The sequence below is a fragment of the Syzygium oleosum genome, unplaced genomic scaffold (assembly GCF_021117445.2).
Source record: "Syzygium oleosum isolate NSW1041296 unplaced genomic scaffold, Sole_v2.1 Sole_v2.18, whole genome shotgun sequence".
Lineage (NCBI taxonomy): Eukaryota > Viridiplantae > Streptophyta > Magnoliopsida > Myrtales > Myrtaceae > Syzygium > Syzygium oleosum.
This window is the reverse complement of record NW_026607502.1, coordinates 64,337-76,284: the sequence shown is the minus strand read 5'-3', so window position 1 is coordinate 76,284 and position 11,948 is coordinate 64,337. Positions and strand designations below refer to the sequence as shown.

General features: G+C 39.4%; 2 protein-coding genes across 2 annotated transcripts; both read left to right on the top strand.

Annotated features, from left to right (window-relative positions):
• The first annotated feature begins 3,500 nt into the window (after window positions 1-3,500).
• Window positions 3,501-7,303, top strand: LOC115661744 (G-type lectin S-receptor-like serine/threonine-protein kinase At1g11330). The gene is made up of 7 exons (XM_030583947.2): window positions 3,501-5,046; window positions 5,387-5,491; window positions 5,585-5,784; window positions 5,874-6,084; window positions 6,277-6,514; window positions 6,602-6,752; window positions 6,841-7,303. The coding sequence occupies exons 1-7, from the start codon at window positions 3,747-3,749 to the stop codon at window positions 7,147-7,149; spliced, it is 2,514 nt and encodes an 837-aa protein (XP_030439807.1). The 5' UTR covers window positions 3,501-3,746; the 3' UTR covers window positions 7,150-7,303.
• A 1,880-nt stretch (window positions 7,304-9,183) lies between these two features.
• LOC115661743 (G-type lectin S-receptor-like serine/threonine-protein kinase At1g11330) lies at window positions 9,184-11,391 on the top strand. The gene is made up of 2 exons (XM_030583945.1): window positions 9,184-10,737; window positions 11,287-11,391. Exons 1-2 carry the CDS (start codon window positions 9,184-9,186, stop codon window positions 11,389-11,391), a joined length of 1,659 nt encoding a protein of 552 aa, XP_030439805.1.
• The last annotated feature ends 557 nt before the right edge of the window (window positions 11,392-11,948 follow it).

Genomic DNA, 11,948 nt, shown 5'->3' with positions numbered 1-11,948 from the left:
GTTAGGGGACTATTGCAGAGCAAAAATGAAAATGAGTTTGTGATTTTCTTGATGTGAAATTGGAGAAAAAAGGACAATGTGAGTTGACTATTTTGCCCTTACTAGTGGATGGAAGGTGCACCTGGCGGCACCCATCAAATCCAGAACGATCAGAAGCCCAAGATGGAGTTTTGGGTCTGATTGAGACCAAAAAAGAACAAAGTGTATGGTGTTAACATAGACAAAATAAGTTACCAGGGTCGAGTGACATAATCATGAAAGTGTATTTGGAAAATTTGAATTACCCAACTTATTCTACAGGTTAAAAAGTAATTTTCCACTGATTTGTAATAGCTAAAGAGATGTGAAAATAACCTTCTCTTATGAAAAATTATTGAACTTAATATAAGACTTACGTAGTGTGATCACTAATTTATTGAAATTTATTTTCCATTTGAAAAGTCACTAACCATGCGTTAAATTAGGTTGAAAGTAGTTTTCCCTTAAAAAATTATCAATCACTCAAAAACAGTTACTAGTTAATCAAGTCATACACAATTACAAGAAAGGTTACTCAACCTACATTAGTCCAAAAACTTAATAAAACCAATACTTTTTTCACATAAAAGTTACTAATCATCTACAGAAATTGTTGCTTACCTATAAATTGTTATGAAAACTTACTAGTCATGTAAAAAAAATTTACTAAATTGTTACTTCTGATATGTTGAAAAATTTATTGTTACGGAAATTCACTAGTTACATAAGAAAAAATAACTAGTGACTATAGACAGATTGGTAAATGCTTACTTTCCTAATATGAAAATCTTTAATTTTATATATATATATATATATATATATATTGATTGATTCTGTCCAAATAGCAAAATGAATAGAGCCTAGATAAGTAATTCCAAATTTTAAATACGATCCGCTCACTTGGCTCGGCCAAGCTCTTTTAAACCCAATCAATTTAAAAAAATAAGACATAAAATACAGTAACCTTTTCATTACGAGGGATCCTAAATGAGAATTTTAAATACTTAAAGGCTACATTTGGTAGTCAGGATAAAAGTTGGGATATGATAAAATTTATCCTATCCCATGTTTGGTTCTGCTCAAGATAGAATAAAGTCGGATATAAAGGGGATATAGCCCGAATAAACATATCCCATGGGGAAAGTGACATAAAAGTGAATATGATTTCTTATATCTATGGCATAAAAGCTATTTCTTTTGCATAAGAAACTTCTTAACTTAATAAAATTTAAAAAATCATTAAGTATAAAATAATATTTGGGTTCTAATATAAAAAAAGAAACTTCAAAATAAGAAAAAATATAATGGATAATTTGTTTATTTATATATTTAAATTTCTTTCTATTCTATAATATATATATTCTGTATATGTGTAGTATCTATATCTGTTACATGTTTTAGGTAAATTAATATAATTTATTCTTTAATAAAAATTTTATGAGGGAATGATCGAAGGGAATAAGAAAGAAATAAAAAAGAGAGGAAAAATAATTTAACAAATAAGTAAATAATAATGAAGTAGAAAAACCCCAATTTCAAATAAACAAATTCAAACTTGAAACGAATCTTTCTAATTCACTCCGTCTCTTTCTACAGCGTATCTCTGGTTCATGTTGAAGCTTAATGATTCCTCCAAAGTTCTTTTTTCACGTCAAAGCCCCATGAAAACGGTGAGAAAGTCGAAGCTCCTTCTCCATAGCTCTCTAGTTCACGTCAAAAGTCCATGAAAGTAGCAAAAGAATAGAAACTCTTCTTTTTCGTATGTTTTCTCTTTTTTACTGGATTTGACGTTCGCTAGCTGATCTACCTTATCGATATTGTTGTAGTCGGTTTACATTTATTGTCATTGTCAAACCTATTTAAGATGTAGATTGTAGAATAATTATGAATTGATTGATGGAGGTTATCTCCATTTGTGCATTGTGATTTCTTTAGCAATGAATCATGAGAAATTCTTATCATTTTCATTTGTACATTTTCAGGTTTATTTACATCAATATGCCATTCATACCAAATAATGGATATGATCTGATATGTAAATATCTTGTTTTATTATTGCGATTCATCAAACAGTGAATCTGATATAACAAAATTAATTTATTTTATACCCTACCCTATCCTAACTAGAAATCCAAACGACCAAATGTAGCTAAATAGAACCGATTGGCTTATTGCTCGGGTTTATTACAACAATTAACGGCGAATCCGGGTCAGCCCTATCGAGAGAAGCGGCCGGACCGTGAACCGTGCATGACGCCGGGGACAAACTCTGAAGTCTCAAGTGCTTTTCACACTACTCGGTTCGCACCTTATCTCCCTTCTTTCACGCCGAAACGACAGCGATGGCTCAAGTCGGAAAGCGTCCAAAAGGCAGAGTCCCCCTCCGACACGTCCTTTCCGACACGTCCTTTCGTTCCACTTCCCTCACCGTCCCCTCCGTCGTCGCCCCGTGCGAATGGATGGAGAGAGAGTTGGGACGATGACGATGTGATGTCGGTGCACACGACTTGACCCACCACTCGGTCTTCGTCCCTCGGTCTCATCTCACACAACCCGCATGCTGTAACGAGTCACTGAAGACGTGATGTCCTGTCGTCGTCGTCGTCCTCATCCCTTTCCTCCTCTCGCGCGTGGCTTGACAGGTGCAGTGGTGACTGGAAGTTGGCGTGGGATTGACTTTCGTAACTCGAGTCGTCCGCAGCCTCTGAGACGACGAATAGGTGGAGAAAGATAAGGGTTCCAGTAATTGCGGTTTTAGGGAGAAATTAGAGATCTTTTGTGGTTCTTGAAGAAGAAAGAGTAATTTGGGCTAATGCAAGTTCAGCCATCAGACGGCAAAAGTAATTTCTTTTGCCTTTCCAATTAAACATTAATTAATGATGCAAGTTCAGAGAAATTACTGACCTACTGACTAAAGGATGTTAACTTTGATACAACTTAGTAAATTTGGTTGCTCGAGGTCTCAATGCATTAAACTGTGATGCTACACGTATTGGCGTGTTGCGAAAGTTTCAAATGTTATAAATTGTAGAAAAACCAAAAAAAGTCGGGCATGAATTCTTAAGGGATCAATTTTATCGAGTAACGAGTTAAGGAGGAACTCTTAAGCGCGTATTTGAAATGACTTTTTTTCCCTGAAATTGTTTTTTTTCATAATTTGTGAAAAATCATATGATTTTACATGAGTTCAAATGCTAATATCCATATACTATATGAAAGTCGAGATGCTCAATACTTCAAATGAAATTTAAGACGCTAAAGAGAAAATGAAAGTCGAGTGAACGGATCCTAACAAACTCATGACCAAGAACAAGAAAATTGTTGATGTGAAGAACAAGTGGTTTAAGTGAAGATGATAGAGATCCAATATGCACCGCCTATGCTGAATAGCAGAGACCAGAGTCTTAAACTCTGCGAAAAACTGTGGGGCCATCTAGCTAGAAAAATCAGACTCTTCACTACCGCTTTATTCATGGAGCTCCTTAAGTCCATTAGCCAGGGACTATGCACATGATAATTAGGCCATGTGGGTATCTCTTATAGTGGGAAACCGCCATCACCTTCAACCACTAGGCCTTCCTCTGCAGAATTCTGATTTTCATCTTCTGTCCTCAAATTCACTTGCGGCTCGTGGTGTTCTTGGCACTTTCTCTACCATAGCCAATAGTGCTGCGGCAGCGTGCCATGTTATAGGTTGTTGTTGAGGAGGAAAGATTCAAGTTGTCATCATGATATTTCTGGGAAAAGCAGGATTGTTCTCTCTCTTTCTAATGTCTCATTATGTTGTACAATTTTGCATTGGAGGAGATGTCATCACAGCAACTGAGTATATCCAAGACCCTGGAAGTATAACATCAAGTGGAGGCCTCTACAGAATGGGATTCTTTAGCCCTAATGGTTCTGCAAATCGGTATGTGGGGATTTGGTTCAATAATGTTCCAACATATAATGTTCTCTGGGTAGCGAACAGGGAGAATCCGATTTTAGACTCTTCTGGTGTTGTGACGATATCCGATGATGGTAATCTTGTGGTCATGAATGGAAAGAGGGAATTAGTTTGGTCATCAAATGTTTCCAACACTGTAACCGATGCAAAAGCTCACTTGTCAGATTCTGGGAACCTTGTCTTGCTCAAACGGATCTTTAACTCTAGTGCAAATGATGCAGAGACTCTCTGGGAAAGTTTCCAGCACATGACCGATTCATTCTTAGCGAAAATGAAGCTCAGCACTAACTCAAGAACAAATGAGAAGCAAGCACTAACATCTTGGAAAAGCCCTTCTGATCCGTCAATTGGAAGCTTCACGGCGAGTATTGATCCCCGAAATATTCCTGAACTTTTTATTTGGAATGGCAGTTCTCTGTATTGGCGGAGTGGTCCATGGAATGGTAATATATTCATTGGAGTACCTGAGATGCAATCATTCTATATTAATGGGTATAACTTGGTGGATGATCACGAAGGAACAGTCTATCTGACTTACAGTTTTGCTGAGGCGTCTTATTTGTCATATTTGTTATTGAAATCAAATGGTGATTTGGTGCAACCACGTTTGGATCAGAATAGCAGTTCCTGGGGGATTGTTTGGTCATCTCGGGTGAGCGATTGTGATGTCTATGGCCAGTGCGGACCATTTGGAATGTGCAATGCCAAGACATCACCAATTTGTAGCTGCTTGAGAGGCTTTGAGCCTAAAAACTTTGAAGAATGGAGCAGAGGAAATTGGTCCAGTGGATGCATTCGGAAGTCATTGTTGCAGTGCAATGGAACTACAAATGGTAGCAGTACAGCCGGCAAAAAGGATGGATTTTTAAAGCTAGAACTGATGAAAGTGCCAAATTCTGGAATTTTTTTTTCTACTCTTGAAGCCGATTGCCCAGGAAATTGCTCAATTGATTGTTCATGTGTAGCATATGCATATGACTCTGGTGTCGGCTGCGTGCTCTGGAGAGGAGACCTAATTGACCTACAGAAGTTCTCCATTGGAGGAACAACTCTTTACGTTCGGCTGGCCCACTCAGAACTTGGTAAATTAACTTTACTCTTAGATGATGGTACTTGTCAATTTGGTACTGCAGCTTATGTTTAGATGGATCAATACCTTCGGCTCGACTCATTCTTCAAGACTTGGTGGTTTTGATTAACAAACCAACATGCGCACACACGTGCACGCTCAAATATAGACTCGATCAGGGTCTAATATGGAACCCTGATAAAGGAACAGATATTTGCATATCTTCTTGACTATGACCAAGTCTCATTATTAGCTATAAAAAAAGTGTTCCAAAATGATTCGTTTAGTAGTTGCTTACTAGCAGCATCAACATAGTCTGAGGCATCAGTTTATGTCTCCGTTCTGATCTCCAGATGAAAAGAGACATCTGAGAGAAATCATAGCAACTACAGTCATCATAGGAACACTCATCGTCATCATCACAATATCGTTTGCCAGGAGGAAGGCGAAAAAACGAGGTAACGAGTAATGCCGCTGTTGAATCTTGGAATTGCCAATAATTTCTGAGTTTGCATGGATTAAATAACAAACATTGTTTGCCGGATCAGCAGTAAAGGAAAGCAAGGAAAAACATTTGTCCAGTGGAGAAGCCCCTTTTGTGGTTTCTAATGAAATAATGCTTGGAGAGAACTTGAGCAGAGTTGAATTCCAGGAGTTTATGAAATATAAAATTGAAGAATTAGCTGCAGCAACAGGAAACTTTGGTGAGGCCAATAAGCTTGGACGGGGTGGTTTCGGGCCAGTATATAAGGTATAAGTATGCATGTAGAGTTAAGTATAATCAATGTAGGTGCGTGTGCGTGTGTTAACTTTAGTGGCTCATTTAGTCACTGTGTACAGGGGAGACTACCAAACGGTCAGGAAATAGCAATCAAGAGGCTATCGAGAGCCTCAGGACAAGGGCAGCAGGAATTTATGAACGAAATGATGGTCATTTGTAAGGTCCAACATCGAAATCTTGTTAGACTTCTCGGATGCTGTGTCGAAGGAGATGAGAAAATGTTGATCTATGAATTCATGCCAAACAAGAGTCTAGACACATTTCTTTTTGGTAATATTTCGCTTATTTCAATGTTGCCTCAAACTATCATTTATACCATATATCCGGAAAGCCTCATTTGTTTAGTTAGCCATTTGAACAGGATTGGACTGCTCTTTCTGTTTGGTTTTGAACTTCTGTGCATTTCACTCTTTTCCAGTTGCAAAAATGAATTTTTTGCATTAAACTTCTATGTCTATTCAGATCCACTTAAACGAGTACATTTGGATTGGAGAACACGGTTCAACATAGTTGATGGTATTTGTCGAGGTCTACTTTATCTTCATAGGGACTCTAGACTAAGGATTATTCATAGAGATTTGAAGGCAGGCAATATACTGCTGGATGAAGAGCTCAATCCAAAAATTTCCGACTTTGGAATGGCTCGGATATTTGGGGGAAACGAAAATCAAGCCAATACACGAAGAGTTGTGGGAACCTAGTTAGTACCTCTTTAATTTTGATGTTCCTAGTGATTTTAGGCTCTACTCATAAAAAGGAATCTGAATCTGTATGATGGATAATGCAGTGGTTACATGGCTCCTGAATATGCAATGGAAGGGCGATTTTCGGAAAAATCAGATGTCTTTAGCTTCGGCATATTATTGCTGGAGATCATAAGTGGAAGACGAAACACTAGTTTTCATGAGGAAGATCAATGCTTGAGCCTTCTAGGACTGGTAAGCTCTCATTGATATAGAAGTTGGAACTGGATTCTATTCTCATAAACTGGGACTCCAAAAGTAAATTGACTTGATTAATTTGCAGGCATGGAAGTTATGGAATGAAGACAATGTACTAGCACTAGTGGACCCAAACATACCTGTGACATGCTTTGAGGTTGAGCTTTTAAGGTGCATAAATGTGGGGCTTCTTTGTACACAAGAAAGGGCAAAAGATAGGCCTTCCATATCAACTGTTATTTCAATGATCAACAGTGAAATTGTGGATCTTCCTCGTCCGAAGCAACCTGCATTCACCGCGAGGAAACTAACCCAAGACACAGATTCCTCTGGACAAAGCCAAAAGACATGCTCTACCAATGACGTTACTCTTTCCGTTGTTCAAGGCAGATGACATGATCTGAATATTTGCACAATTCTCACTACGTGTCCTGTTCTTACCGTTTTGAGTTCGACTGGTTTTATTTTTACGCAATCTTGTTTGGAAATGTATAGAAACGCAAAACATGAACTATTTTTTCCACATTACATTACAGTTCTTTACCACACATATTTGTGTCATCAAAAGTTGGCCTTCAAATATTGGGAAAATTCCAAAAAGGGGCCCGAAGTGGAGTCATTTTCTCAAATAAAAGCCTGAAGTGGACCTTGACTCAAATAAGGTTTTGAAGTGCCATCATTTTCTCAAATAAGGGCCTGAAGTAACCATATCAGTCTCAAATAAGGACCTAACATCACTGGCCAAAGGGTATTTTCTTCTTTCACTTTTTTGAATTCGTTCTTTTTTCCTTTTTCCGTTTTTTCCTTTTCCTTTTCTTTTCTTTTTTTCCTCTCTTCCCTCCGTTGGCCATCGCCGGGGCCGGCGAATGCCGCCCTCGCCCACCCAGCCCAGGTAAGGCGACCCCCGCCCTCGCTTAGGTCGCCCTTCCCGACATCGGGACTGGTCGCCTCACTTGGGTTGGGTGGGCGAGGGCGACCCTCGCCCAATGTCGGGGAGGACGAACCTCGCCCAACGCTGGGGAGGGCGAGTGTTGCCCTCGTCGGATCCGACGAGGGTGACCCTTACCGGATGCGGGCTAGGCGGCCCTTGCCCGACGCCGGCGAGGATTGCCCTCGCCTGAGGTCGGCGGAGGTCGGCGGCTAGGCAGAGTAGCACCGGGAAGGGAAGAAGAAAAAGGAAAAAGAAAAAAAGAAAAAGGAAAAGAAAACGAATGTAAAAAAAAACAAAAAAATATACTTATAATTTTTTTTGACTAAAATAGCCCTTCTCCGGCGACGGAATAGTCACCGGCCGGCCAAAGGTCCTTATTTGAGACGATTTGACAACTTCAGGCCCTTATTTGAGAAAATGACTCCATTTCGGGTTCTTATTTGAAAAAAATAACTCAACTTCGGGTCCCTTTTTGGAATTTTCCCTAAAATATTTGGTAACTCCCGTTGGGAATAATGCTTCTACTTCTCATCTCAGGAGGCAGTGGTTTAGATAAAGTTCTGGAAAAATTGCAAACGGCTCCCCTCCACTGTGGGGTGAATTTCAATTAGCCCCTCCAAATGTTCGTAACTACACCTTGACATTTCTATATGTTCCAAATTAGACTCCAAATCTTAGCAACGCTGGAAATGCCCTCAATTTTGCAATAGCCACAAATGTTCGCTAACGTTCATCTCGCATGATAAATTCAACGACGTAGCTCGCTCAAAGAATTAAACTAATCCAGTTGGTTAGAAAGATATGGTTTATTTTATTCAACACTGCAATCCTTGTGGATTGATTGTAAGCAACTGGAAACAAAGTGCGTGGAAATGTTCATGAATCTACAAAGAAAGTGGCAATTCAAAAAAGGCAATTGGGGCCACAATTCTGAATGAAGGCAACAATCTAAAATTTCCATGGCATGCTCTCTCTGACTGGTAATCCTCCAAGATTCAAATGCTTTTTCTACAGTTGCTCTCATCGGCCAAAAATCATGATGTAGAAACTCAAGCACTTAGTTAATGCTCTCACGTTGGCGTGCTAGGTCAATATTCTTTTCTCATAGGTCAAGGTGTGGTGACACTTTAAGAATCTCACTATGAGGAAAAATAACAATGTCGATAAGAGAAAAAGAGGAAAGTGGTCTGATTAGAGATGTTATACCCAACATGTGACTCAACAGTAAAGACCACCACGTGTAAAACTTTTGAAAGGCCAGTTTAAGCCACTAGCCGGAAAAAACAGGACAATGACAGCAATAAGTGATGAGGAAAACTGTCATTAGAGCAGTATAAATTTCTTCATGGAGATGCTTAAACCATATTTTGCAGATTTACCATTATCTTCAACCACAGGGTTTGCTCTCAAATAATTGTGATTTCCACCTTCAGTCCCAACTTCAGGTTGTCTTCTAATGTTCTAAATCAGTTGTTTCTGAGAAGAAAAATTCAAGTCATGATCTTCCTAGGAAAAGTAAGAATATTATTTCTCTTTATATTGTCATGTTATGTTGTGAAATTTTGCATTGGAGGAGATGTCATTACAGCTTCTGAGTACATCCAAGACCCTGGAAGTATCATATCAAGCGGAGGTCTCTACAGACTGGGATTCTTTAGCCCCAATGGTTCTACCAATCGGTATGTTGGAATTTGGCATAACAAGATTCCTGCGTTTAATGTCTTTTGGGTTGCGAACAGGGAGAAGCCTGTTTCAGATTCTAGTGGTGTCATGACCATATCCGATGACGGTAATCTTGTAATAATGAATGGAAAGAAGGATGTACTTTGGTCATCAAACGTTTCCAATTCTGGAGCTAATGCAGAAGCCCAATTATTAGATTCTGGAAATCTTATCTTGCTCAAACAAAGTTCTAACACAAGCAAAAATGATACAGAGATGGTATGGGAAAGTTTCAAGAACATGTCTGATACATTCATGGTAAAAATGAAGCTCAGCACCAACGTGAGAACAAATGAGAAGCAGGTACTCACATCTTGGAAAAGCCCTTCTGATCCATCAATTGGAAGTTTCTCAATTAGTCTTGAACCGCTAAATATTCCTGAAGTTTTCCTTTGGAACGGCACCACTCTATCTTGGCGGAGTGGTCCTTGGAATGGTAAGGTTTTCATCGGAGTTCCCCAGATGGAATCAGTCTATCTTGATGGATTTAGCTTAGTTGATGATAAAGAAGGAGCTGTCTATCTGACTTACAATTTTGCAGAGGTGTCTTATTCGTCATACTTTTTTGTGAAGTCAAATGGGGAGTTGTTGCAGCCATTCTGGGATGAAAAATATAAGCATTGGCGGATTGATTGGTCAAGCCAGGAGTCCGAATGTGATGTTTATGGCAAGTGCGGGCCGTTTGGATTCTGCAATGCCGAGAAATCACCAATTTGCAGCTGCTTGAGAGGCTTTGAGCCTAAAAGAGTTGAAGAATGGAGCAGAGGGAATTGGTCCAGCGGTTGCATCCAGAGGTCATTGCTGCAATGCGACAGGATAAAATATGGTAGTACTAAAGCAGGAAATATGGATGGATTTGTAAAGCTTGAGAATGTGAAAGTGCCAAATTATGCAATCTGGTCATCTCCTTTGGAAGACAAGTGCCAAGAGCAGTGCCTCAGTAATTGTTCATGTGCAGCATATGCTTATGATGCGGGTCTTGGTTGCATGTACTGGAGGGGAGACCTAATCGATGTACGGAAGTTTTCCTATGGGGGAACAACTCTTTATGTTCGACTGGCCCATGCAGAAGGAAAACGAGATCAGAGAGCAATTATAGCGGCTGCAGTTGTTGTGGCAACAGTTATTTTCAGTGTTGGTGCTTTCTTCGCCTGGAAGAAGTCAAAAAAACAAGGAGGTAAAGACGGAGAACAATTTCCAGAGGCTTCTAGTGAGAACATGCTTGGAGAGAGCTTGAGCAAAGTCGATCTCCAGGATCTTGTGCCATATAAATTGGAAGAGCTGGCCGCAGCAACAAGCGACTTTAGTGACACGAACAAGCTCGGAGAGGTTGGTTTTGGGGCAGTATATAGGGTAATACGTTGTTGTGTAGAGGACCGCAGCTCCGTTTTTTTTTTTATCTTTTTTTAATTTCAGCAGCTCATTTTAAGTCCTTTTGTGCCAGGGAGACTGTTAAATGGAAAAAAAATAGCAGTCAAAAGACTATCAAGGGCCTCAGGACAAGGACTGCAGGAATTTATCAATGAAATGGTCGTGATTTCGAAGGTCCGACATTGAAATCTAGTTCGACTCCTTGGATACTGTGCCGAACAAGATGAGAAACTATTAATCTATGAGTTCATGCAAAACAAGGGTCTAGATGCATTTCTTTTCGGTAATATTCCATTTTTTGCAACATTCCCTCGATCTATCATCAAATACCAGTCTATAGGGAAGTCTAATTTTTAATTTTAGTGGTTTAAACAGCATCTGGCTGTACCTGTAGCACATACTTCACATTTTTGGTTTACATGGGAACCTCTTTCTTTGCATTTCACTCTTCTCCATTCACAAAACTAACAAATTATTTATGAATTTCACTTCTCTTGTATATTTCAGATCCGATCAAATGAGAGCAACTGGATTGGAGAAGACGGTTCAACATTATTGATGGAATTTGTCGAGGCCAACTTTACCTTCACCGTGACTCCAGACTACGGATAATTCATAGAGATCTTAAGACGAGTAATATCCTGTTGGATGAAGAGCTCAATCCAAGAATTTCAGACTTTGGAACGGCTAGGATATTTGGGGGAAAAGAAGATCAAGTAGATACACTAAGAGTTGTGGTAACCTAGTAAGTATTTCTTATATTATGAGTCTCATACTGATTTTATCTTTCTACCTAGCATAACGATTATGAAAGTGTTTCATGGAATGCAATGGTTACATGACTCCAGAATATGCGATGGAAGGGCGGTTTTCAGAAAAATCAGATGCCTGTAGCTTCGGGGTATTATTGATGGAGATTGTAAGTGGAAGACAGAACACTAGCTTCAATGAGGAAGACCAATCCTTGAGCCTGTTAGGATTGGTAAGCTGTTACAAACAGGGAGATTACCCTATTTCCATCAACTCAAATTCTCAAACTAATTGGACTTGAATTCTGTTTTTTGGCAGGCATGGAAATGTTGGGAGGAAGACAATGCACTAGCCCTCTTCAATGTTTTGCGGGGAGGAGAGGCTTGTGATCGCAGGGAAGTGTCGGGAGTCTGGGAAAG

What these genes read in the sequence shown, in the direction of transcription:
- LOC115661744 (XM_030583947.2), top strand. Translation starts at nt 3,747, where the DNA reads ATGATATTTCTGGGAAAAGCAGGATTGTTCTCTCTCTTTCTAATGTCT. An exon ending in GAGGAAGGCGAAAAAACGAG is followed by an intron (nt 5,492 to 5,584) that starts GTAACGAGTAAT and finishes CCGGATCAGCAG; the next exon opens with TAAAGGAAAGCAAGGAAAAA. An exon ending in CGAAGAGTTGTGGGAACCTA is followed by an intron (nt 6,515 to 6,601) that starts GTTAGTACCTCT and finishes TGGATAATGCAG; the next exon opens with TGGTTACATGGCTCCTGAAT.
- LOC115661743 (XM_030583945.1), top strand. Translation starts at nt 9,184, where the DNA reads ATGATCTTCCTAGGAAAAGTAAGAATATTATTTCTCTTTATATTGTCA. An exon ending in ACACGAACAAGCTCGGAGAG is followed by an intron (nt 10,738 to 11,286) that starts GTTGGTTTTGGG and finishes TGTATATTTCAG; the next exon opens with ATCCGATCAAATGAGAGCAA.